This window comes from Emydura macquarii, unplaced genomic scaffold (assembly GCF_026122565.2).
Source record: "Emydura macquarii macquarii isolate MOO-44397 ecotype Brisbane River unplaced genomic scaffold, CSIRO-AGI_Emac_v2 contig_1644, whole genome shotgun sequence".
NCBI lineage: Eukaryota > Metazoa > Chordata > Testudines > Chelidae > Emydura > Emydura macquarii.
In genome coordinates, this window is record NW_027131781.1 from 7,162,791 (window position 1) to 7,188,515 (window position 25,725).

Sequence of the window (25,725 nt, forward strand, 5' to 3'; positions counted from 1 at the left end):
TTCTTCGGAACTGCTATTGTAATAGTAAGCAATGCTTTCACCCTATCCAGAAAGGAATCATTCTTGCATTTGAACAAACAGGTTTTTTTTTTTTGATCTGTCGTGAATGGAAAGGATTCTTCTCTGCAAGCAAAGGCCTACTGTAAGAGGGGTCTTGCATAGCATTTGGGGGGCAAAACAAAAAGAGGAAAAGTTCAACCTCTTTCTAAAGGGAAACTGCCAACCCACTCTTTGCTTCAAACTTGTAAAGCTGCTGGAGAACTGACTGCTTGCATTATATGGGTCTGATCCAGTGCCCACTGAAGTCAATGGAGGGATTCATATTGACTTCAGTGGGTGCTGGATGAAGCCATAAATAAACCCTCCTTCCTCTTGTTCCTGTCCCAGACTTGTAACCCATTGCAATGGGCTAATAATTACTGTTTTCCATTGGCCTGCATGGTAACCTACAAGAGACAATCTAACATACTTTTTTCCTGCCCCCTGGCTGGCTTTCTTCTCCTGAAGCTTCTCACTTTCTCTCTTCCTCAACTACTTCCTCTTTCTTTTAATGGAAGTTAAAAGTTTTCTCCTGGAGTTTTCTCCTTTCTCTCCTTCCTGTATGGGCTTTTTTCTTACTGCTCTCTCTTTCTCCCACCTTTTGCCCCTGGACTTGAAACCCAGTTGCCACTGGTTAATTGCATTGCTTCCATGTGTGGGGGTATCCCAAAGCAGAATAAATTTCTTCTCCTCTCCTTCCTTTTGCTCACTTGCTTCCTTATGTTTCCACATTGGATTCCCACCTACCTGCCAATTCAAGTTTGCTTCGAATCTCTTGTCATGACTGTAACATTGTGGCATCCTGTAGTATTTTGTTTTCTTGTGTGCCAGTTGTGACAGATATTGTAATTTCCTGCAATAACCTGGACAAAACCTTATTAAGTTACATCTTATTGAATTAAATTTATGTATATCTGCTGGCCAAGGGTTGTATGTAATTCCAGGGAGGAGAGGAACCACAGCCCTTCAGGAACTAAGAAGTGTGTGTGTGTGGGGGGGATGTTTAGGTAAATTAATTCAGGTTGTAAGTCTTCCCTTCAGAGAGGCTCATATATACTGGTTCAGGCAGGATTCTCTAGAGAACCAACAGACAAAGAAAGGACTTTTGGATGAACAGCCTTCTTTCTGATCTAGCAACTGGACAGACCGTTTGTCCCAAGGGAGGGTCCCAATCCTTAGGGAAGGATTGGAAAGGCTGACACCCTCCAGAGCCTTTGTGAAAATGGGGGGAGGGTGGGGAGAAGAGAAGGGTGGTATGATATCTGGTAAGCTTATTAGCATCATATACATTCTTTTATTGTTTTAATGTTTTCTCTGTAATGCTTTCACCTTAAGAGTAAATGTGCTTGCTTATAAAGCACTGTGTGGTAACCTATAACGATGAGCAATTATGCTGTTTGTTGCCACTGAGAAGGTGAAGCAGGCCTATAATTAGGCGTTAACTAATTAGCAGTTAGGATAATTAGCAGTACTATAATTAGGCGTTAATGCCCAGTGCAAGCAAGCATATTTCAGCCCCCTCCTAGAGCTCTGCGTGGGACTATTTTTTAAAATTCCACTCCTGTCCCACAATATCCACTTTCACCCGCTCCTGCCTTGTTTGTTGAATTTTTATCCTGCTCCCGCTATTATGGCTGTGGGTCCTGTGGGACCCGTGAGCTCCCAGTCCCGCAGCAGGCATCCTGCAAGACCCGCTGCCATAATCGTGAGAATGGGATAAAAATTCAACAATGTGAGAGTGAGTATTGCAGGGCAAGAAGGGAGCAGGATTGAAAAAATAGTCCTGTGCAGGGCTCTAAGATGGGGCACAAATAGGCATGCTCACCCCGGATGCTAAAATGCCTAGTTACGGCACTGGTGCATTGTTTTAATGTTGTCGTGTTAGGCCTTTACCTAGAGCGTGTGGGTAATCAATGTCTGTTGGTACCTGTGGACTAGTTTAGCCAATTAAAATCAAAAGGCATTGGAGGTTTCTAGGGAACCAGTTTGGAGCTAGATGTGCAGTCACTAAACCCAAAGCAAGGGAGGAATTCTGAATCCAAGGATTTGTTCAGATTTGTAAAATCCTAAGAATCCACAAAACTTGCATTGACCCAGGCCTCGGCCAATCGGCTGAGCTATACAGAGGAGCGCTTTAACCTGGGAGCAGGGGGACGACTGTCTCCCTTGGCAGAACGCCATCAGAGGGGCTGGGACCAATGCACCCACCTTATTTTTTTATGGCCCCTTCTCTCTCATTCCAACTTCCCCCCTCCCTGACCTTCCCCCCCTCTGCCCTGACCAGATTTTTTCTTTCTTTCTCCTTCCCAGACCAGAATCTTTCTCCATCCTCCTCCTGTCTTTTCCTCCCTCCATGACCTTTCCCCTTTCCGCCCCACGGCTCTTCCCCCTGCCTCTCTCCCCTCTCCTGCTCAGCCTCCTCGCCCCCTTCCCTCTCCACTCCCAGGCCAGCCCCTCTTTTCCTGTCACCCCTTCAATACCCCCTTCCCCTCCCCCATCATCCCCTTTGTTCCCCCTCTGCCCCCATCTCCCCTCCTTTGCCCCCATTGCCCCCCATCATCCCCTTTGTTCCCCCTCTGCCCCCATCTCCCCCCTTTGCCCCCTCCCCCCTTAGGTTCCCCTCTGCCCCTCCCCCATCCCCGTCCGCTCCTTTGCCCCCATCGCCCCCTTTCCCTCCCCTCTTCTGTCCCGCCCCCACTCCCGCTCTCCCGTCTCTACAGCCGCGCGCAGAGCGCAGCCCTGACGGCGAGCCAATGGGGACGGGGGGACGGCAGGCGAGCGGGGCCAAAGGCTGCGGCCCGGGCCGGGGCGCGCTGTGCGTGTGGCGGGCTGGGCTGGGCCGGGCAGGAGCCGCGCGCGTTTCCTCCTCCCCCTCTCCCCGCGCCATGGCGAGCTGAGCCGCCCGGGGGACGCGCCGCGGCCGCTGCACCAGCACCACGGGGCGGGGCCGGGCCGGGCAGCGCTAGCGGCGCCCGAGCCGAGCGCGTCTCCGCCGGGAAGGGGAGGAGGGTCCCATGGCTGCCGCGCTCAGGCGGGGGCTGCGCTTCCCCGCCCCGGGGGGGCCCGGGTTGGCCGGCTAGGGCGGGCGGGCGGGCGGGCAGCCGCGGGGCCGGCTGTGAGGAGGGCACAGCGGCGGCGGCCGGGCTCGCTGGGGGCGCCGGGACCGGGGGGGCCCTGGTGGCACCTGGTGGCACCTGGAGCGCGGGGGGGCGGCTCCGGCTAGGCAGCGCTGGGAGCTGGGCCGGCGGAGGCGGGCCGGGCTTGGCTGGGAGTTTAGGGGGCGGCAGGGACTGAGAGGCGGCTAGACACGGGGCGGGGGCTCCTGGGGGGCAGGACTCAGGCAAGCGGGGGCGGGGCGGGGCCGCCTAGGCAGTGGGGGGCGGGGAGCTGGCGGTGGGGCGCTGGGCTCCGGGGCCGGGCAGTGGGGGCGCCGGGGAGCCCCGGGGCTGGCAGAAGCCGGGCTGTAGGCGCGGAGCGGAGCGGGCAGCCAGGGGCCCGGCAGCCGGGGCGCGCTGTATTTTGGGGGGCCAGCGTGTGTCGGGCAGCGATCGGGGCATGGCTGGCAGAAGCCGCCGCTCCTGGCTCAGCGTGTTGCTAGGACTCATCCTGGGCTTCATCCTGGCCTCGCGGCTCATCCTGCCCCGCGCCTCGGAGCTGAAGCGAGCGGGACACCGGCGGAAGGCGAGCCCCGAGGGCTGCCGGCTGCAGCAGGGCGCTGGGCTGCCGCGTAGGGACTCCCGGGGGGCGCTGCTCTGGCCCCAGGACCCCGCCGGGCGCCCGGGCGACGTGCCGCCGGCCAGCAACTTCCTCTTCGTGGGGGTCATGACAGCCCAGAAATACCTGCAGAGCCGGGCGGTAGCTGCCTACAGGTGAGGACTGCACCCCTGCCTTGGCATCTCTCTCCGTCCCCTCCACCAGTGCATGGCGCAGGGCATCTTTTCCCTTCCTCTCCACGGCAACCCTTCTCTGTCCTTCTCCCGCAGTGCATGGGGAGGGTCTTTCCTTCTGCTTCTGGGGGTCTGTTCTGTGTTATCACATCCCCCCCACGTGCTTGGAGCAGGCTCTTCTTGCTCTGGCTTCCCCTATTATGCTGCTCTAGGTATGGGGCAACCCCCTCCCCCCGACTTCTTCGGAATATGTAGCCCCACATCAGTGAAGGGGATAGTCACTGGAGTAGGAGTGGGTGCAGCAGGAGGGGAATATGTATGGGGATTTGCTTTATGCCCCTCTTTTCTTTGCATGTTAGCCTACATCTGTTAAGTGGATAAAGTCCCTATAGGGGGTGTACAGAGAAGAGAATGTCTGTATGGGGGAATGTGCTTTATATTCCTCTCTCTTATCTGGGTTCCTTTGTATGTGCATCTTCCCATCTGTTAAATGGATAAAATCACTGTAGCCTTGCAGGGAGAGGGGGAGATCTTGCTTTATTCTTCCCCTCTGGACATCTCTAACCTACTGCACAGATCCAGGGGGTCTTGCTGCTAACCTGCTGCTTTGTACTCTGACAGATGGGATCTGTAAGTATCTAGATTCTCTTCAGCAATCTTGACTTGCTGTGTATTTGAAGGCATTTTTTGTAATGGCATTACATGCCTGTCGGTGACTTTGTGCATACTATCAGTGTCAAAGGGATTTATAAAAAGAGCCTCCATATAGATCAATATGGAGGAAATCTTGAAACATGCATCCTGAGCTGCTGCTGAGTTTCTCAGTAAGTAGGAAAAGATCTGCTCTGTACAGAGACCAGTGTCTGACTTACACACTGCTCTGACTCGATACCTAATAAGCCTCAAAAAGCCAGTTAAAAGTAACTTCAGGTACTACACCTCCACCTCCTAAGTCTCCATGCTAATCTTTTGTGGTTCTTTCATTCACATTTTCCTATTATTTAAATAACTTTTCTTTCCCCTGGTGCTGTCTAGCAGACCCCCACACACAGCAGGAGAAATGGACCAAGGCACCGTGTTTCTAAGCAGTTTCACTTGTTCCCAAAGTAATGTCAAATGAACTAAAGGGAACTGAAAAAATAGAAATCTTTCAGTTGTAGCCTTTTTTGTTGCTACTTGCAACAGTAGTAGGCAAATAACTTCAGACAGTGTGACCTTTCATCCTCAAGTTATTCTCTTTTAAAATTTAAGAGTTAACTAACTCTTGTTTGAGAGAACCCGTGAACAAAATTGAATGCTACTTTGCAAATGTAAATTTGAGTTTATATTCTAGAGTTTTCACCATAAGGCTTTTCTTGGTTTTGGTTTATCTGACCAACTGCACTAAGTTGACAGTTTAAAAGAAGGAAATGCTCTTGCATCAGAATTGTCATATACCCTGACAATGATCAGCCTGATAACTGATGAGAGTCCACAAGCATGCCAATACTCAGGTTTATTCATTTGCACTTTCCACTGGCATCCCTTATTCTTCATTAGGATATGCTCGGCTAACATTTTTGCATAGAACTCTAAGTCTTGTTAAGACTTCCGGTATGGAAGTTTTTAGCGAAACTCGTTTTAAAATATAGCTCATTGGGAAATAATTTGGCTCCCCATATGAGGCAGAAGTGAGTAACATGGAAAGCAGTGGTGTGTGTGCGTGCATGTGGGAGAGAGAACTTCAACCCCTGTATTTATCAAAATTGCCAGGGTCATGCTTACAGTACTGCACTAGACCAATCTTTTGTGTCTTATTTTAAGAGACATTATCTGGTAATTATAGCCCCACCTTGTTTTTTAAATGAAGCTTAAGATACCGCAGCTTCCAACATTTTAATATTAATAGAAATGTTTTTTTCTGGAACTTTCATTTTTCTAAACATTCACCATGGTGGTGCTTAAACCAAAGTCGCAACATTGTGTAGGTGCAGTGTTGTGAATCTTTTCCATACAAAGACCCCATATTATGATAGAAAAAAGGTTTTGTGACCACCTCCGCTCCCATCTGACCATGAAGAAAATGATCTCCAGGTTGAGAACAGGGACTAAGTAAGCAAAAAGCATAAATGGTGAAACATAACTTGTTTAATGTTCTTTAGTTTTGATGATTCCTGGTGATGGTAACACAGGGAAGGAGATCTCAAGAGAACACTGCAAGTTAAGTTCTTCAAGGCAGGGATCCTCTTTGTGCTAGGCATACCAATGTAGCCCTGATCCATAAAGGGGACTCCTATATGCTTCTATAATACAAACAGTGGTTGGAACATAGTAACAAAGTTTTCAGCACAAGTCTCTGTCTATTAGAGCAGTCATCCCTAGTACCTGTGGGTCTAGAGAGCATATCTATTCTGCTGATGTGTCTTGCACAAAATGTGTATCGTGCTTTAACCTTCGGCTAAAGGCAGATCTTGGGAGGTCATGCCCTAAGGCATGCTTCTGCAAGATCTTAAGCACCTGAAGTAGTTAAGACTTGGCAATCTAACTTGGATATATTACAGTTTTTATAATTGTACATGGTATAACAAACAGTATCAAATGAAAGATAAGGAGCTTTTTTGCAGATGTATCTTTAACAAATTCATGTATTTTATATGGTAAAAATATTTGGCTTGTTTGATCAATAGGATAGCAAAACTGAGCAAATAAAAGTGCTTTTAATTGTTAGCAGAAATGGAAGCATCTGAGCATAAGGCCATAAAATATATTAGTGGAAGGGGATGCTTAACAGCTTTTTTTTTTTCCCCCCCTTTGTTCAGGGCAATTCCTTATGTTATCTGTTTCATCAGGATTAGGACAGATATTTTTAAAAAATGAGTGGGGAAAATATTTTAAACTGCAAAACTTGTATAGTCCATGTAGCAAGAACTAGATAGGAAAGCCTGAACCAAGCTGGATCACTGCTAACTGGGCTCTTCAGTATAGTAGCTCTAGTTGAGTTAGGAATTTTAGAGAGGGAGGAGGTGTCTAGTTGGCAGCCGATAACAAACAGAGTGACCCACGGGTCAGTGCTCGGGCTGATTTTGTTCAACGTCTTCATTAATGATCTAGAGGATGGGGTGGATTGCACCTTCAGCAAGTTGGCAGATGACACTAAGATGGGTGAGTGATAGATATGCTGGAGGGCAGGGATAGGATACAGAGTGACCTAGACAAATTAGAGGACTGGGCCAAAAGAAATCTGATGAGGTTCAACAAGGACAAGTGCAGAATCCTGCACTTAGGACGGAAGAATCCCATGCACTGCTACAGACTGGGAACCGACAGGCTAGGCAGCAGTTCTGCAGAAAAGGTCCTAGGGATTACAGTGGACTAGAATCTGGATATGAGTCAACAGTCTTCTTGGCAATAAGGACACACTAACAGCATATTCGGCTGCATTACTAGGAGCATTGCCAGCAGATCGAGGGAAGTGATTTTTCCCCTCTATTCGGCACTGGTGAGGCCACATTTGGAGTATTGTGTCCAGTTTTGTGGCCCTCCACCCCCACAGAAAGGATGTGGACAAATTGGAAAGAGTCCCAGCGAAGGGCAACAAAAATGATTAGGGGGCTGGAGCACAAGACTTATGAGGAGGGGCTGAAGGAACTAGGCTAGTTTAGTCTTAGGAAGAGAAGAATGAGGGGAAATTTGATGGCAGCCTTTAATTTCCTGAAAGGGGGTTCCAGGGAGGATAGAGCTAGACTGTTTTCATTGGTGGTAGATGACAGAACTAGGAGCAGTGATCTCAAGTTGCAGTGGGGGAGGTCTAGGTTGGATATTAGGAAAAACTTTTTCACGAGGAGGGTGGTGAAGCACTGGAATGGGTTACCTAGGGAAGTGGTGGAATCTCCATCCTTAGAGGCTTTTAAGGCCTGGCTTGACAAAGCCCTGGCTGAGATGATTTAGTTGGGGTTGGTCCTGTTTTGAGCAGAGAGTTGGACTAGATGACCTCCTGAGGTCCCTTCCAACCCTAATCTTCTATGATTCTATGAGGTCTTGAGAGAGTTGTGGAAGATGTACAAGGAGATGTTGGCACAGGCAGAATTTACCCTTCTGATTTACAAATATAGGACTTTACTCCGCATCAGTTACACTGGGTAGTAGTCCTACAGATCATCCTATTGACTTCAGTGGTGCTACTGCAGTGGGTCAGGCTCGCAGAACTAGGTCCACAGTGTGTTTGTGGGAGAGATGGCAACTGCCAAATGTTGGGTGAAGGTGGAGAGAAGGAAGGAAAAAAAAGGTCCAGTAAGAAAGGAAATGTGCAGCTTGGAAGGGGAAATTAATAACCTTCCCTCCCCCACCCTACCCTCACCCCCCTTAACCTCCTCCCTCCCCCCCCCCCCCAAAAAAAAAAAAAAAAAAATTGGTGGCTTTTTTGAGGGAATCAGTAGTTACTGACGGGACAAGATCTGAGAGTCATTACCGTTGTGAAGAACCTAAAAACATTGTTCACCTTACTGTTCATTTAAAAAAAAAAAAAAGTCCCAGGGACAGGAATACACTTACCTTTGTCTAAAAGAAATTTTAGATGGCATATAATTATCATGGAGTACTCCACTAGGCAACAAAGATTATTAAATTGACAGAGTGTCACAATGAGATGAATTGATGGTTGTAGCAAGGAAAATGGGGATCGTCTTGGCAAGGAATTCTGGTATTGCCATCTTGCGGGTTGCAGAGACTGGCTAATATGAGTTCAATAGTTGTGAATGGAGCCAAGGGTACAGGGGAGTGAAAATCTCTAAACTATTTTAGTTCTAAGGCTTCAGTTGGAAAAAAAGGTGGCTGCAAATACTTACCAGGGACTGAAGTACAAAATGTATGGTGTCCCTTGCTGCTATTAATCCACTTATGGTTAGGAAGAACGTGAGCTTTGTCAGTCATTTCAGCGAGTTGCTAGTGGGAGAAGTGGGCCTATTGAGTTTTAGGAGGCTCCAAATAGTGCTCTGGTAGCCTGAGAGGCAGAGTGTAGTAGACATTTGATTTTCAAACTGTTCCATCTGACAAACAGAATAGCAGAAACTATGTTTTAGAGGGCCAGTGAAATACAACATAGGAAGATGATTTGATCACTCTTGCTGTGGCCATGTAGATCAAAGACAGAAAGAAGAGTATAGGTATAGAGACCAACTAACAAAGGCATCAGACCCAGAAAAAGGATGTCAATAAATGCTAATATATGGAATGGAGGGAAGCTATCCTAAAGTGACCACAGAAGGGAGAACTCCCACCAGTAGACTAAGTACCAGAGGATTCCAAAGTCTACCCTTAGTAAAAAGCCTGGACAAAGATGTCTTATAAATGGAATAGAAGCGGCAGTCAATGTGCTGAATACTAGATCCACTCATTTATTTTGCACATCAATTATATTGACTGGGAAATTCTGGAGAATAGTTAACTTTTAACACAATTAATGTATAGGAGGAATCAAACTTTGAGAACAGAGTTGAGTGTAATATGCAGTTCAGTGTAGAGAAAAGGTAATTGAGGAATAAAAACAGGGATTGCAGTTTTTAAAAGAATGTGAAAGAGAGATGCCATTCTGCCTAAGGATAATGTGCAGTACCTCTACACTCATGCCCAAACTTGCCTCTTTCAAATGTTGTGTGGAAGGTTCTAATGTAAGGCACTTATTCAAGAGACTGCATTTTGAACACATTGTCATGCTGTTATATAGGAAATAAATTGCTGAAAAATCTAAATACTTGAATGCTTAGAAAAGCTGCAGCATAAGGCAGCCAAAAGGATTTGGGGTCTAAGAGTATAGTGTGTATTCTATGCCAGAGCTTGCGGGGGGCAGGGATGGGACGGACGACACTGCAAGAGTATAATACAAAACACATATTTATCCAGGCTCTCTATCGGCAGGCCGCAGGATCTAGTCTACTGGTTGGTATTCCTCTTGTTTGGTCCTTTCAGGGTAACTAGCTAGATACTGTGGTGGAGTATATACTACTTATATTTGGAAAATGTCATTTGCTTCCAATTCAGATTATATGGAGTGAATCCAGATATGTTTTAATCAAAATAATTGGAATATGGAAGAAAATAGCAGTGCATACAATTGAAGTTCTTTTTATGGTCTGGTCCCATATTATGGTGAGGGTATAAGACTTTTGGGAGAGCTTTAATATTTATTACAGTGACCCAAAATCCATAATGTTCTCTACAGAACAAATAATATATTTTTGGGGCAACCAGCTGTTATACTTCTGAGGTAAAGAGGAGTCTTAGGCACTGACTTGACCACCTAAAATTGATTGTAGGAGCAATATATGTAAATCCTAAGCACACTTGTACATTTATTCAAATGCTGTAAATTGTACCCACGTATACTTGTAGGTGCATAATTGAAACTGAACTCTAACCCTTCTGGAAATAAGAGCCATAGATTAGCATTTCTTAGGTTTGGAATGGGAGACTTTAAGGAATATGCCAGACCATGCAGGCTCCCTGGCAACTTTCTGCAGGACAGCAGGGCTGGGAGCTTTAAAAAGAAATTTCCTATTAAGATATAAACTCCTAGAGATCATCTGTGGTAAGAGGGGAGACAGAATTGTATGTGGTATTCAATATAATGGTTTGCACTGAATTGTTGAAGTAACCCTATGAATACCAAGTGGATGTAAAATTCTTCAGTGCTGAAGATTAGTGCTCCTTTCACTCATGTAGTAGCAGGCACTTGGTAGCAGATGTGGCTCTGGTACTTGTGGCTCTGCTTTCTCAGCATGACATTCATAGCTGAGTTGAGCTGATTGTCTTGCTTCTTGGTAAGAACTCACTAGCGACCTAACCCATCATTTAGAAACAGAGTTGCTCAAAACTAGTCTTAATTCAAGGCTGCACCAAGTATTCAAGAAATTATTTTCCCAGCTCCATTATCTTGCTGATGCATTGACAAATGGCATTTTCTTCGGCATAATGATGCAATACGAGTCTTTCTCAAAACTCTTCAGGGCTTTCTTGGTCTCCTGCAAGGGAGGTTCCCAGCATGCTCAGGCAAAATTGAATACTTCCCTTCCTCTCCTTCTCTCCCCCCCCCCCCCCCCCAAAAAAAAAAATCATCTTTCGTTTGGGACTCTACAGAAGAGAAACCATCTACACAATGAATATTCTAGAGTATTGTGTGTTTGCTGAGTCTTCACTAGAGATAATGAAGCAAAAATTTGTTTTGGAAACCAATGATGAGGAAAAACTCCAGATCTAGGGCATGCCAAGTCCTTACTGCTAAGTGCATACATTATTACTGCTAACAACACTGTAACTGTATTAATGGTTGCTTTTTAGGAAGTACTTAATTCCTGGTTATAGTAGCTGTTGGCTTTGTAGCCCTAACCTGGTCTCATATGCATCTTAGTTTGTGTCCACAAAACATGGCATGCATTTGATTTACATTGATTTGATTTTTAACAGCCATCTATGAAGAACTCTTGTACCCGACCAGCTGTACTGATCATGTGACTTGCATGCAATGGGCTGCATGCATGTGAACAAAAAAGTCATCTGACTCATAAAGTAATGACGCTTTGACAGATAGCATTAACGCACGATGTTAAGTGCCTTGATGGAGGATTGCTCAACTCTTGTTTAAATTATGATGTTGGTGACTCATGTTTCTGGATTATCAGAATTGTGTGTGTCTTGCACACTGTGTGAACTAGTGTTTCTCAATATGCACATCTTCAACACTTCTCCCAAAAAACCTAGCAACTCTGTGGGCCTAATCCTTCAAATCCTGACTCATGCAGTATTCCTGTTCACATAGGTAAAGATTCTGCCTATGAGAGAGGGTTGGGCTCTAACAGAGCAGTTCTGTTATGTGGTTTTTTGGATACTGATGATCTAAAGTTTTCCGTACTTGATACATCTTTGTAAAATGTCTAGTATATACCTGTCTGTGGCCTCTAGGGACTACTGCAGTATAGATGATTGATAATCCTGGTAACACCAAATTCGGCTACCTGACTGTAGAAGTGTTGTGACCACATTTCCTTAACCAAAGGAGTCTGACTGGGGAATTGGAGGGATGGAGTATAGGGCTTCTTTGAAAGTATCTATCTCTTGGTTTTTATTACCAAACTTCAGACTTAGTTCTGCAAACCTTTGAGACATGAGAGAGAATTCAGATAGGGACTAGTACAAGCAAAGTAAATGGGGTTGCTCCATGTGAGTAAATACTGTTCAGGCCCTGAGAGGGGAACAAGAACAAAGCCCTGTGAATGTGAAGTCTTATGAATTAGGACACTACCTATAGCTGGAGATCAAGCAAAAGAAATTGACCTAAGGATTATAGAGTGAATTGGAATAGTTACTATGAACATGTTAACTTGGTTTTGCACTTATGACGTTGCAAGTGGACTGTTCAGTGACTTAAAATTAAGAGGCCTGAAGTAAATTTGAACAGAATTCCATGTTTATAATTATTGTTCTTGTCTTTGATAGACATCTTTCAAGTGTCAGATATGGCTGATTATATAAATTCAGGTTTGATTCTTTTATTAGATGTAATCAACGTGTCCTGAACTTAAATTTTTCTGTTACTATACTTTCAGAATAAGTGGATGCATGGGAGAATAAATTATGCCTATCAAATGTCATCTGCCACTAATTCTGACTGTAAGAAGCAGCAGGTGTTGATCTCCAGATGTTTTGGCCTCCGATAACTCTTGCATTCAAAAGACCTTAAGTGAGCTTCTGCGAGTGGTCATCCATACCAAAGTTCTAACGTGTGCTGGAAGCCACAACCTTGAGTTAAGATGACTTGCACCTTATCTTATAAATCCCATTACTTTAGGAAATGGATAAGGTATGCTCCAACTATATTTCTGCCAAAGGTATTATCTAGGACAACTGGTTTTGGGCCAATTTGAACACTAGAAACCCAATCTGCTAGAATTTTACTCATGCATGCTGCTGCTGTTGCACTTTCAGTGACAAGGAGCTGTTCCTTACCGGTACTGTACTCAAATAAGTGTTGCTATGAGAGAACTTGAACTAGGTGGGTCAAGAGCACCTACAAACGTGGGAAATAACAGACACAGCATTGCTTTAAATAGCTGAGTATCCTTCTAAAGCATCCAGACTATGGAGGATCATTGGCTAGGAGTTATAAAACACAAAGAACCCCTGTGCTGTCCATAGTTCATCATTGGAGATGGCCGACTTTTCATGGTGTAGGGCAGTGGTCCCCAAACATTTGGGGTCACATCCCTTACCTGGTCTGTGCCACCCCCCTCCCCCCAAGAGCTGCAGTTGTGAGCTGGGGCTGGGAGTGGGGCCAAAGCCACGGTTGGGGGCTGTGTGTGGCTGGAACTGCTAGGCCTGGGGTGGGGGTTGGAGCTGCAGCTGTGGGGCTGGGGCCATGAGCTGGGGTCTCAGGGGCCAGGGCTGTGAATGGAGCAGAGAGCTGGTGCCCAAAGCAGGGAGAAGGGCCCAGGATGTGGGGCCACAGCTGGGAGCCGAGGCTGGGGCTTCGGCTGGAGCAGAGATGGGGGCAGAATGGAGCTGGTTGGTGCTTTCTCTTTGCCCACCTAGGGGCTGGCCCAGGTTCTGCTGCGGCCCCCTAGTGGGTGCTCCCCGCAGTTTGGGGATCTCTGGTATATGGCGTGCATTAGAATATTAATTGGCTTTCTGAAAGGAAAAAGACAATACATTGAAGAAGTTTCCACTTTATCAACTGAATCTGTCTGGGAAGTGGCTGGGTTCAGTATAAAAGCAGCTTTGGGAACAGATAACAATAGATGCTTTTGATGATTGTGATTCCCAACAGCTTTTGTTCCACAATTCTAGTTACATTTAGATTTGTCAAAATGCACTTTTTGGCGCATTCTTCTTCATGTGGTGAGTGAGTTTTTAAATTTATATTGGGATATTTCACTCATAAACCACCAGATATTAGCCTAGAAAAAGCCAGGTGTGGTCTGCTTTCTCTTTGATCATGTACTCCTTTCTGAGTAATTTAGGTGCAGTTACCAAAGAATTAAAGAAACTCATTAGTTCCTGAAGACTTAAGGGGTTGGTGTTTGTTTGCTTAAAACTAGCTGGTTTTCCCCACTTTAATAGGATCCTTTCATAGCCTGTAGCTTATGCATTAATGACATCACTGATGATGGGGGGTATGTCTACACAGCAAAGAAAAGTATGCGGCTGGGGTTGCGGGGCTGTTGCATTGCTATGTAGACTTCTGGATTCAGGCTGGGGCGTGGGCTCTAGGACCCTGTGAGTGGGAGGCTCCCAGAGCACAGGCCCAGAAGTCTACACAGCAGTGAAACAGCCCTGCAGCACCAGCCCTCTGAGCCTGAGTCAGCTGGCAGAGGCCAGCCTTGGGTTTTTCTTTGCTGTGTAGACAGACCCTAAAGGTCTAATCCAACTCTGACTGATGTCAGTGGGATTCTTTCCCCTGACTTCAGCTGGATGTTAATTTCCTCAGTGCACTGGACATTTGAATAATAAATCCAGACTTAAAGTAAGTCTACCTTTTAAGTTATCGTGACTTGTAATTAAAACTTCTGCAATGAGCAGACATCACTGTTAAACACCAACTGCCCAATTCATTGGATAGTGAAAATTTAAAATACCTTTGTATTTCTAAATGGAACTTCTTGTTTAATTTACCTGAATATTTTTAAATGAGGTCTCATAATGGCTAATGCTGTAGATTTTTCAGATAGAGTAGGATATGTTTGGATCATTTACACTATTTTTAATCTAAAAAATTGTGGTTGGAAATACCTGGTATAAATAGCAGTGATACATTTAAGTAACACTATTATTTTTCACACGTCAAGAATGTTTTCATATCAGATTCTGAATGCAGATTATGGTCTGAACAAAGCTGCCAAACATAACTAGAAAATACCTCATGCAAGAAAAAACTGTCCAGTTACTGATTAAAAGTGTTTTCCATGTCTTCCTGCAGAGAATAATCTTTCCTCTTTGTGAATAGAAATTGCATTAAACAGTACTCAATGATCTAAATTTCATAAGTTTTAAGAGCAAGGGTGTAAAACTTTTAATAGCTACATAACTTAGACAGTCTCTAAAAAGTCTCTGCTTGAGTCTGTCTCAGAAGAGGTATAAAATGGAGTCATCCTAAGTGGTGTAAAGAGGCCAGTTACCCATGTACATCTGCTGTAGACAGGCTTTGCTAGAGGTTGTTGCTGAAGGCTTAAAACAGATGGTGTGCTTTAACACAGCTCAACACAAATAAGGGCTCCTGGATATAAGAGTGACTGTGATTCCATAGGCCCTGCCTATATTGCTGATCAGAGTTCCTCTCCCAGTTCCTGTCTCATGCTTTCTCTTATGCTTTGAACAGCCTGTCATTTCTTGTCCACAAATATCCATCTCTATTTAAACCCCACTGCTTTCCTAACCTCCTTAGAAGAGTATGGGTCTTTCTTAGTCTAGTAGCTGATCCACATCAGAAGTAACATATTCATAAACTTCTTGAGTCAGGAGTGCTAATTCCATTGAAAGCCATTTTAAGTCTCTTTGACCTCTTTGAAAATCTCATCCCTAAATCCTTTAACTGAAGGGGAGAATCTCATGGTTTTAGCTCTGTGGGATCCTGGGTTCAAATTCAACCCTGCTGTCAACCCAAATGGAGGTCTTTACTTTTTAACCCTCCATTTCAGTTGTCTTTTCTCTTCCTTTTGGTTTGCTGAGTTTCTGAACTAGATGCTAAGCTTGTGGGATCATGGAACAGTTAATACCAGAACCTTGAGTAGGGCTTAAAAATGTATGTTCCTATTCTCCATGGCCTGATACAAAATGATGTAGTGATGCCATTAGCAAGGTTTAGAGATAATACCATGGAGAGAAGAGAAGCCAATCTGTTAGGGTTCCTAGTGCTGCTGTCTGTGCTGCATTCTTTGGGGCTGCTTTTCCATTAGCCTCCAGCTAATAGGGGACAGATGAGTTTGGGGTGACCTTTCCTGTTCCTTCCGCTGTTCCTTGAACTGCTTGGGAAAACTCTCTCCCTCCATCAGAGCCTATTTATTCCATTTACTAGCTCCTGGGTGGAAAACACCACTACTCTGCCCATCTGTCCTAAAGTCTTTCTTCCTGTGGGTACAGACTTTTTACAAGTTTATGCAAAAATTGTCATCTGTTCATTTCACCTCTGAAACTATAGATTAACATAGTCACCAGTAGACGGGAGTAGGGGAAGCTTTTGAGAGCTTGAAGCCAATTTTGTGTGAATTCTCTCACCTGCTCAAACTTGAAGATTCATTCTCTAGGATTAAAAAATAAATTGATTTTCTGAAATTCTGCAAAAACCTTCTGCCGGGAAGGTAGTGGCTTGAAGTCAGAAGCCAGGAGGTCCCAAATGTTGTTCTTCCCTCCACCTCTGACTGGTCTACATACTCTACTTTTCTATAGTCCATTGTAAAATCTTAGGTGTTGCTTTCAAGAGCACTTGGCATTAGTCTGACACAGTTCCCTTTGATTTCAGTGGGAGTCTGATGATTGACATCAGTGGGAGTAGAGTTAGCTTAACACTGAGCACTTCTTCAGAACTAAATGTGGACTTTTCAGGAGCTCTATTGTTACCCCCATCCTGAAACTAGAAAACTAGGCTCTGAAGCGTGACATGTTGCAATGGCTTGCATGTTGTGGATCATTGGTCCCAAACTTTGTCGTCTTTGCCCCCCTCTCCCCTTGCCAATAATGGCATCTTTCTGGGGCCCGGAGTGGAGATAGGGCTGGAGCTGCAGCTGGGACCCAGGCCGGAGCTGTGGCCAAATCTGGGGCTTTCAGTGGGGCCAGTGCTGGGGCTGGAGGTTGGGAAGAACAGGGCTGGATGGTGGTCCCTCTCTGCCCCTGTGGGGGCTGGCCCGAGCCCTGCCACACGCCCAGAACCTTCCTCTGGCCCCCACACAGTGTAGAGACCACTGTCGTATATGGTTCTTACCACTGTATATGCTATGTGAAGCAAAGACTATCACTTGTATGGAAGAAGGACAGCACTTCAAGAGAATTAAAAAGAATGAAGTTCTTAAAGCAAATGGAGAAAAGGTCCTCCTGAGTGACTTTTTCTTGCGTGTTTGACTTGTGCTGTGGTGTGCCCCTGCTGTATACTTAACTTTGTATTTTTATTCTAGAACCTGGTCCAAAACCATTCCTGGCAAGGTCGAATTCTTCTCCAGTGAGGGTTCGGACACCTCTCTTTCAATCCCGATCGTACCACTTCAAGGTGTGGATGACTCCTACCCACCCCAGAAGAAATCCTTTATGATGCTCAAATACATGCATGATCACTACTTGGACAAATACGAATGGTTTATGAGAGCAGATGATGATGTTTACATTAAGGGCGACAGACTGGAGAGCTTCCTTAGGAGTTTGAACAGCAGTGAACCCCTCTTCCTTGGACAGACTGGGCTTGGCACCACCGAAGAGATGGGGAAGCTGGCCCTGGAACCTGGTGAGAACTTCTGCATGGGGGGACCTGGAGTAATCATGAGCCGGGAGGTGTTGCGCAGAATGGTGCCTCACATTGGAGAGTGCTTGCGGGAGATGTACACCACCCATGAGGATGTGGAAATAGGAAGATGCGTGCGGAGATTTGCAGGAGTGCAGTGTGTCTGGTCTTACGAGGTAAGAACGCAAACAAGAAATGAGGTGTGTGGGTGTTAAGGGTGTGGCTTTGTACAGGATAATACCAGCTCCCAGATGCAAGATAATGGAATACGGCCCACCTGACATCTAATTTTGTTTAAAATAAATTTAAAAATGGTTAAAGTAGTTCTGTTGCACCTGTCCCAGGGCTCTCCTTTCTTTGTGGCTTTGCAATGAAATCGTTCTCTCACTTGAAATGGTTTTTCTCCTCCCTGTCATCGTATGACACTCCCACACAAACGGAAACATGACTACGTAGAGGAAAATGTCTCATAAATGGACCAAACTAGGAAAACCTGGTAACTTCTCTCACCTTTCAGTTACACTACTCTTGTATGTTAAGTGTTACGGTAGGTTTTAAAAAAACCCTAGAAGTGTGACATGTAAACTGAGTGTCCCATAGTTTTACCATCCCTGTTCTGTGAGGTATGAATAGTCATCACCACCATTTTACAAATAGAAACTCGAGGGGAAAACTGAATCAGTGGTTTATGGCTTGATTTTTTATTTTATTTTATTTAATTTTTTTTCAGTGGGGCTCAGCACCCACAAGCCTGTATGAAGTTAATAGGGAGCTGCCGGTGCTCAGCACCTCTGAAATTAAGGCCCTGAGTGCCTTGTTGACTGTCAGAGCCATGAGTTGGTGGTGTTAGTTTCTAGTCTGTGCTTAGTCAACTTGTCTGTGGGGTCAGTACTGAAAACTAATGGTCTAATTACCAAACTACTCAGTGCTGGAACACACAAGGCTTATATACTTGTATTGTAAAGTTATTACATGTATCAGCCTTAGTTTTTCACCCAGCCTATAATTGTTGCCGAGCAAGTGTTTAATCTCTCCAGTAGTTAACATTGCAGACTTAATATGCAGTGTGACAGATAATTAAACATAAATCTGTGTTCATGAAAGTGTCTACAGCTCAGGTGTGATTTTGTTACTTGTTGGGATATTTGCTGATTCCTGCTGTTGGACTGTGTGGGTGGAGACTGGTCTTCAGCGGGGCTTATCCCCCCCCTACACCTGTGCTAAGCACCACTGAAATCTGACCACACAGATCTGATTGCATTTTCAGCATCTCTAAAAGACCCACAACCTGCTGTTCACTATGCTGTTTGTTGCTTACACTTTGTTATCCTCATGGACAATTCAGATCCATACAGTTCTCTGGGCTTCATAGTTTGGTTGTAAATATCGCAGAGGAATAATTCTGCTCAACTCTACATTGGAATTTAAAAAAAAAAAATCCAGTGAAATCACTTCCATCAATCTGGAGTTCTGTAAAAGCCTGCCCCTACAGAATCTAAATATATGGCCACATGGGAGTTAAGCCCTCTTTAAAGGGACACCAACTTCTTCCTACTACGTGCAGAAGTGTGATTAACACTGAAGATTACTACAGACAAAAGTCAGAGGAAGATCGCTTTACACTTGCTTATGTTTTTGTCCCAAGGGCTTTACTCTTTCTGCCTGGCACCTCTGTAATGTAGTGTCCCCCTTATTGTGAGCTTTTGCATAGCAGTGGGGGGAGTTCTTTAAAAAGGAGATGTAAAACCACGGAAAAAAGATTTGAATCTGAGGTAGTACTTGAAGCTATTATTAATTTTAACTGACTAGGTTTCATTTTCACAGCCTCACATTTTAAACTTTTGAAATAGATACTGACTGCTTCTCCTGTGATGTTACCATTTATTTCCTTTTGGGCCCAACTGAAGCTCAGTAAAGTCAATGGGTCTGGGATCAGGCTCTTGAGATTGAGAACTTTTCAGCTGCATTCATCTTGGCACATGTAGATGTTTTATGCATAAAAAATTAAATCTGGACACGAGCAAAACTCCTTAAAGAAGATCACCTCTAGAGTGGCAGTGATGCTGTCGCTTATAGAATCATAGACTTCTGTATTTCTAGACTTGAAATGATTTACTAGTGCATTAGGTGCTTTCCAGAGAAAAGGCTCAGACCACCTTTTTCTTAGTTCTCCTTTTTAAAACAGTTGTGTGGCCTAGAGCAGATTATTGTAACAACTTCCATATAAATAGCTACGTCAGGTAGCACTTGGTAAATATTACATGCTCAAATCTTGGTCCCATTAAAATGAATGGCAAAACAGCCATCGATTTCAGTAGGCCTAAAATCTAGAATAATTTGTGGAGCCGTCACATTTTAAGGAGGAAAGAAAAACAAAACACAAACCAGTGAGTAACATCTAGCAGAACTAGACTGCTAATAATGCTGAGGAAAAGCAAAATGCTTGAGCATTTTTAAGCTATCCAGAATGTTGTTTTCTCTCAGATGCAGTGGATTATCTAAAATTAGTATGTGTGGACGGGGTAAATTGCAAGAATTTTAAAATTATTCCTGTAGTGAGAATGTAAGGTTTAGTGGTCCCTGGGAGAAACTACTGGGTAGATATTTCAGTGATGAAAGCACATTACTGCTTTAGGGAGTAGCTGCACTTTCACTTCATTGAGGGCTTTTTAATTTAAAATGTCATAATTTGGTCTTTGATCTGGTTCCCTCAGTACCCAGACAACTGGATTAAATGTGCCTAGGGAATCTTACGTAAGATAAAACAATGGCTCTGAAGCAATGCAGCTCTCTTAACCAGCTGTGTTAGGAAAGGTTAGTGCATAAGCAACATTTTCCATGTCTTAAGTGTATTCATGAGTGTCAAGCTAGAGACCACTATGACTAAAATGCTGTGCATTTTATTGCCACAGTCTTTGGTTGGAAGGAACAGTTATTCCATCCCCTGCCTTCTGAGGGTATTAGTACTGCATTTTTTAGGATATCTATAATTAGTTCCCTCTTTACAGTTCTTGCAGGACTTAGCAAATGAAACCCTAATTGCTTTTAAAAAAAGTTCTCTGCTCATGCCTTCCATTCAGAAGAGTTCCAGAGTGCCTTACAGATAATGGCCCAAATTGTCAAGCCCTTATTCATGTGAGTAATTTGTCAGTAGTGGCTTCTTGCGTGAGCAAGTGTTTATCAGTACTTTGCCAGACATTTGTGAACATTGTTGGGGAAAACACTGGTAGACCCTGTGTCTTCCCCCTCTACCCTCCATTGCTATTACCCTGGTTTACACGCTGGGGGTCATACGTGTTTTGATAACTGCAACCGCCTCTTCTCCAGCCTCTTTCACACCTCCCTCTCACTTTTAACTCCAGCTACAACGTGGCCACCAAAACTATCTTCCTCTGTCCTGACCATGTGACACCCCTCTACTGCTGCATCAAAGCTACATCCCAGCCTACATGTCTGGCTCCTGGATTCTCTTGTTCCTCCTGTACATTGTGCGTGAACAATGATATCTGTCTTGAAACTTGTTTCCTTCTTGCACTTGGTGCTGTCTTCCGTGCTGCCCTTTACTCATGAAGAGTACGACCTGGCCCACTTCACTAAGCCACCAACCTCATTCATTCCAAGTCCTCGTACAAACTCCCTATTTTCATGATGCCCCCACGAAGAGTTGTGAATAAACTTGGTTGGGGCAAAGGGGGAAATAGCACTATCTTATTCCCTTTTCTGAGTTTTATTCTGCCACTGGTGTGTGTCTCTGAGGTTGTAACATCTCTTCAGCAGGGTTTGTTCCTTTTTTGTGTATGTTGTAGAGTGCTGAACCTGTCATTTGTGCTTAACAAATAACTATGAAATGCAGCCACCTCCTAGGGTCAAGGGGCGTAGCCATGCAACAATTGGGGCACAATATGTTGCATGACAGCAGGGGGACAGGACAATTTATACCAAGGACTAACAGTGCCATGGAATATTGTAGGTCTACAGAGAATGAACAGGACTTAGGTTATAAGATCTGTCTTTCAAATCCTGACACACACACACCCAGAGTAAACTCGGTGGAGCTTAATTTATCTACATTGGGGGAGGATAAAGGGCTGAGTTGATCCCACAAGGACTGGACCCCACAGTTCTAGAGAATATAGGTATTTCAATCTTAGACACTACCAGGGTTGAGGAGAGAATATTTGATATACCTTTGTTAAAATCTTATCTTTTGCTATTCGTTTACTTCTTTGCATTTCTCTCTGCTTGGAGCGTGAAGACTGGCTAGTTCACTTTCTGGCTTTGGTGCACTGGCACAATGCTGCAATATTATATTTTCATTAGCAGCATCTCACCTGCAGGATCATCTTTCTGTAGTGGGCAGGGCATTTTTTTTTAGTTGCTATTTGCTATGAAATTACTATGTAAAGAGCTGCATTCCTCTTCTTAAGAATCTTGATAACTTTTATCTGTTATTCATAACTGCTGGTAGTTGGCAAAGCTACAGGATATCCTCTTTCCCCAGTTATGATACAAACCATTTGTGCTCTTTTGTCAAACACTTTTCTTGCCTAATACCACAGTGATCAGTGTGGAATAAGAACCTAGACAGTGTTGTGCCCTGGTGAAAGTCTCTTATTGGAAGCTTCAGTTTTCAAAAGAATACTCATGTAATACTTTTTTCTTTTTTAACTAGACCGGAAAAGTCAATTTTTAAAAATGTACTGGTCCACGTGTCTTAATGGAAACTGCTAGGTAAACTAGGAAGTGGAGTATCTGGGGCGGGGGAAGTGTTTTCCACCAAAGCCATCAAAACAAAAAACATTTTCAAAACATCTTTAAGTGATGTGGGAGGTAATGTAAAGGAAGCCAGGGAGGAGAGTTTTGTAGTATTGTATTTTATTGTGGATTGAGGAAAAGCAGTTTTTCCCATATCCAGAATCACATAGGTCCAATTATGAATCTTTAATGGAAAAGAAATGTTTGGGAGAAGGGGGAGACTTACATTAGTATTTCTATCTGGCCTTTCCACCAGATTTAAATGAGGATAGTAGTGTCTCTGATATTCAAAGCACTACAACAGAGTTTTCTTCTAACACATTTGTACATAGCATCAGATACAGACTTAGGTGTCCCCTGAATTCCCGTACCTGCATACAGGGCTCTCAAATGTGGGGTGAGGAGAGAGAGACACACAGAAGGTGTCTATGGACTCTAAAGTGGCCAGACGTTAGAGAAATCTTGTGGTGCTTAGGGAGGAAAACAGAAAATACTGGCTTTAGTGCACAAATATACAACTGTTTGTGTGTGACTAATCTCCAGTTCCGTGGGTTTCTCTCTTGAGAAGAAAGCTTCTCCTTCGCTGTGTCAAAAAGGTATTTCAGACCGACTCTGACTGGCACTGCTGACTAGCTTCGTGTTGCCATCTTAGAGCTTGATCCTATGCTACATTAACTTCCAGAGTTCCTGTTGACTCTCATGGTGCAGGATGAGCCCTCATGAGATCATTTTATTGGAATACTCTGTAGCAGCATGTTTAGTCTAATATATATTAAAATAGAGTTGAGAAGGCCTTTGAGAAGCAGGGTATAGCATGTGTCTTTGTTAACCTTCTGGACCAATGTAGTACCATGTTGGAGGTGACAAATTTAAGACCTGACTTCTTTCACAGTGCTGAGTGTCCATGACTCCAACTGAGGTCAGCACTTCTGGAAATCAGGCCTTCAGTATTGCTTTACATCAGTGCCTCTCTGACATGCAGTTGAATCTGACCTCAAGCTATGTGCTTCTTTAAAATAAACCAAAGCATAATATCCTTAGCAAACATTGATGCCATCAGTGTATGTGGTACCATGTGTACCCACGCACGAGATGCCTGGAGTCTGAATCTGATGCAGAAAATCTGTATGTACAATGATTAGGTTGGAGAGAATCTTGAAGTACTGCAGATTTTTAAACTAACTTGGATGGGACTGTCATTGAAAGACTTCATGAAAGTCTGCTTCATCTTTTTGAGAGCAATTTGGAAGTGGGATTCCACTTGGCATACCGGAGCTGAAGAATGGATTTCAGGCATTGTGTGAATGTCTGAGAAGAAATGAGTACTTTGCAGGAGAGGCAATGGACAAAAATAGGTGGTGGCTAGACGTAGGTAGGGGCAGAGTTGCGCGAGGCCTTGGAAACAAACTTAAAAAACTTGATCTTGATGCGGCAGGCAAAAGGGAGCCAGTGAAGAGCTTGGGGGGGGAGCGCATCATAACTTTATTAATTGTATTTTCTGAAGAACAAGGATCAACGGTCTCAAGTTGCAGGGGGGGAGGTCTAAGTTGGACATTAGGAAAAAGTTTTTCACTAGGAGGGTGGTGAAGCACTGGAATGGGTTACCTAGGGAGGTGGTGGAATCTCCATCTTTAGAGGTTTTTAAGCTGAGGCTTGACAAAGCCCTGGCTGGGATGATACAGCTGAGGTTAGTCCTGCTTTGAGCAGGGGGTTGGACTAGATGACCTCCTGAGATCCCTTCCAACTCTAATATTCTATGATTTTAAGATGGGGTGAGGGGAGAAGTAGGGAGGTCGAGGCAGAGGAAATTTCTCTGTAGATGCAGGAAGGCCACAGGATGGAGGAGGGTTTCAGCGTTTGGAATGGGAGGTAACAATCTAGGATCCACATCCAAGTTCTGACCAAACTCTAACTTCTACATCATCTAAGTCAATGGCTCTGAACCTTTCCGGACTAGTGTACCCCTTTCAGGAATCTGATTTGTCATGCGTACCTCCAAGTTTCACCTCACTTAAAAACTACCTACTTACACAATCAGACATAAAAATACAAAAGTGTCACAGCACACTTACTGAAAAATGGCTTACTTTCTCATTTTTACCATGTAATTATATTTACGTTCCAAATGATTTATTTTATAATATTTACATTTCACTGTATAGTATATAAAGCAGTATAAACAAGTGATTGTCTGTATGAAATTTTAGTTTGTACTGACTTTGCTAGTGCTTTTTATGTAGCCCGTTATAAAATTAGGAAAATATCTAGATGAGTTGATGTACCCCCTAGAAGACCTCTGCGTACTCCCTGGTTGAAAATCAAGATCCAAGTTACTTGAAAGAAGGTGAAATCTAACTGAAAATTCATAAGCTTTTTCTTAGTGACTTCTACAGTAGTAGATTGGCAAAACCTAAAAACCAAAATTTGAGGTTTGTGAAATATTTTAATTGCTTTTCTGTTTGAACCCAAAGACCTTGGAGACAGGTCCATTTTATTTTCATTCTGTTTTAGCAGGGATACTTTTTTACTCCTGGCCTTACTGTTGGGGGTGGGAGGAGGGTGCATTTGTATTAGAGTGGTAAGTAATGTAGATGCTTTTTTTGTTTTTGTTTTTTGTTAGAGCTTGACCCAGTTTTCATGAGAAGATAGGCCGTTAATCTGCTCTGAGTTTGTTAGATGACCTACAGTAATGTCTAAACTGAAGGTTATCAAAATGAAGAGTTCAATAGTGTAATGTAGAATCTGCTGAAGCTTCAGCAGCAATGCCATGCATATAAATAAAAGTACCTTACGTCTTCCTGAATCTGTCTTCTGAAATGCAGCCGTTTTTTCAAGAACTGGGGTCCATGTCTGAATTTAGGGAGCTATCAAGATTAGTCATTGTCTTGAGTACAGTCGTCAAAGGCTTTATTGAATTGCTGGATAAAGAACTTTAATAGAATGCTCCCCCATCCCAGACTCCTAATTCAGATGTACTTATACTTATGGAGAGAAGCTGCCTGAAGACTTGAGAGACCATCAGAGAGGGGGAAATATGTGGTTCCCCTTGTCTAAACTTTGTGAAAGTCATTCTGTCTTTACACAAAATAGTTTCCTACTCTCCTCCCTTCCCCATCCCTTGCATGTCCCTCTCCCCAATTTACGAAGTATGAAAAGCTGTGTGTAAACAAATTCTCAGAAAAGAGACTCAGTTGACTTGATGATATCTCCACAAAGCTAGATACTGCCATATATAGGTGAATTTCACATGGCAAAATATATGAAAGGGGTACAATCAACTTGAAATCTAGTCTGTTTGGTTTTTTGTTTTTTGTTTTTTTTTAAGTTTTGGATACTACATCTGCCCTAAGGATTCCTTCAGTCTTAGTAATCTTTATGGCTTGGTAATAGCACACTTTCTAAATGGCTGTCTAATTGTTTTCTGTGGGTTTTTCTCCCAAGGGGAAACTGTATAGCCAATTTCATTGCTTCTCTGTCTAGGCAAACTGTTGTCAAATGTACAAAGCAGTTAAAACTAGAAAGAGATTATAACAATGACTAGAATCTTAGGTAGTACTTAGTATTTTCAGAGTTGCTTTTTTTTTTTTTTTTTTT

The 25,725-nt window shown here is 43.9% G+C and overlaps 1 protein-coding gene across 1 annotated transcript in view; it reads left to right on the forward strand.

The window, feature by feature from the left end:
- The first annotated feature begins 3,460 nt into the window (after positions 1-3,460).
- The window catches only part of CHSY1 (chondroitin sulfate synthase 1), a 100,070-nt gene continuing 77,805 nt past the window's right edge, over positions 3,461-25,725 (forward strand). The window contains exons 1-2 of the mRNA XM_067555589.1: positions 3,461-3,908; positions 17,057-17,552. Coding sequence (XP_067411690.1) covers positions 3,595-3,908; positions 17,057-17,552 — 810 coding nt within the window. The 5' untranslated portion in view covers positions 3,461-3,594. The remainder of the gene's footprint in view (positions 3,909-17,056; positions 17,553-25,725) is intronic.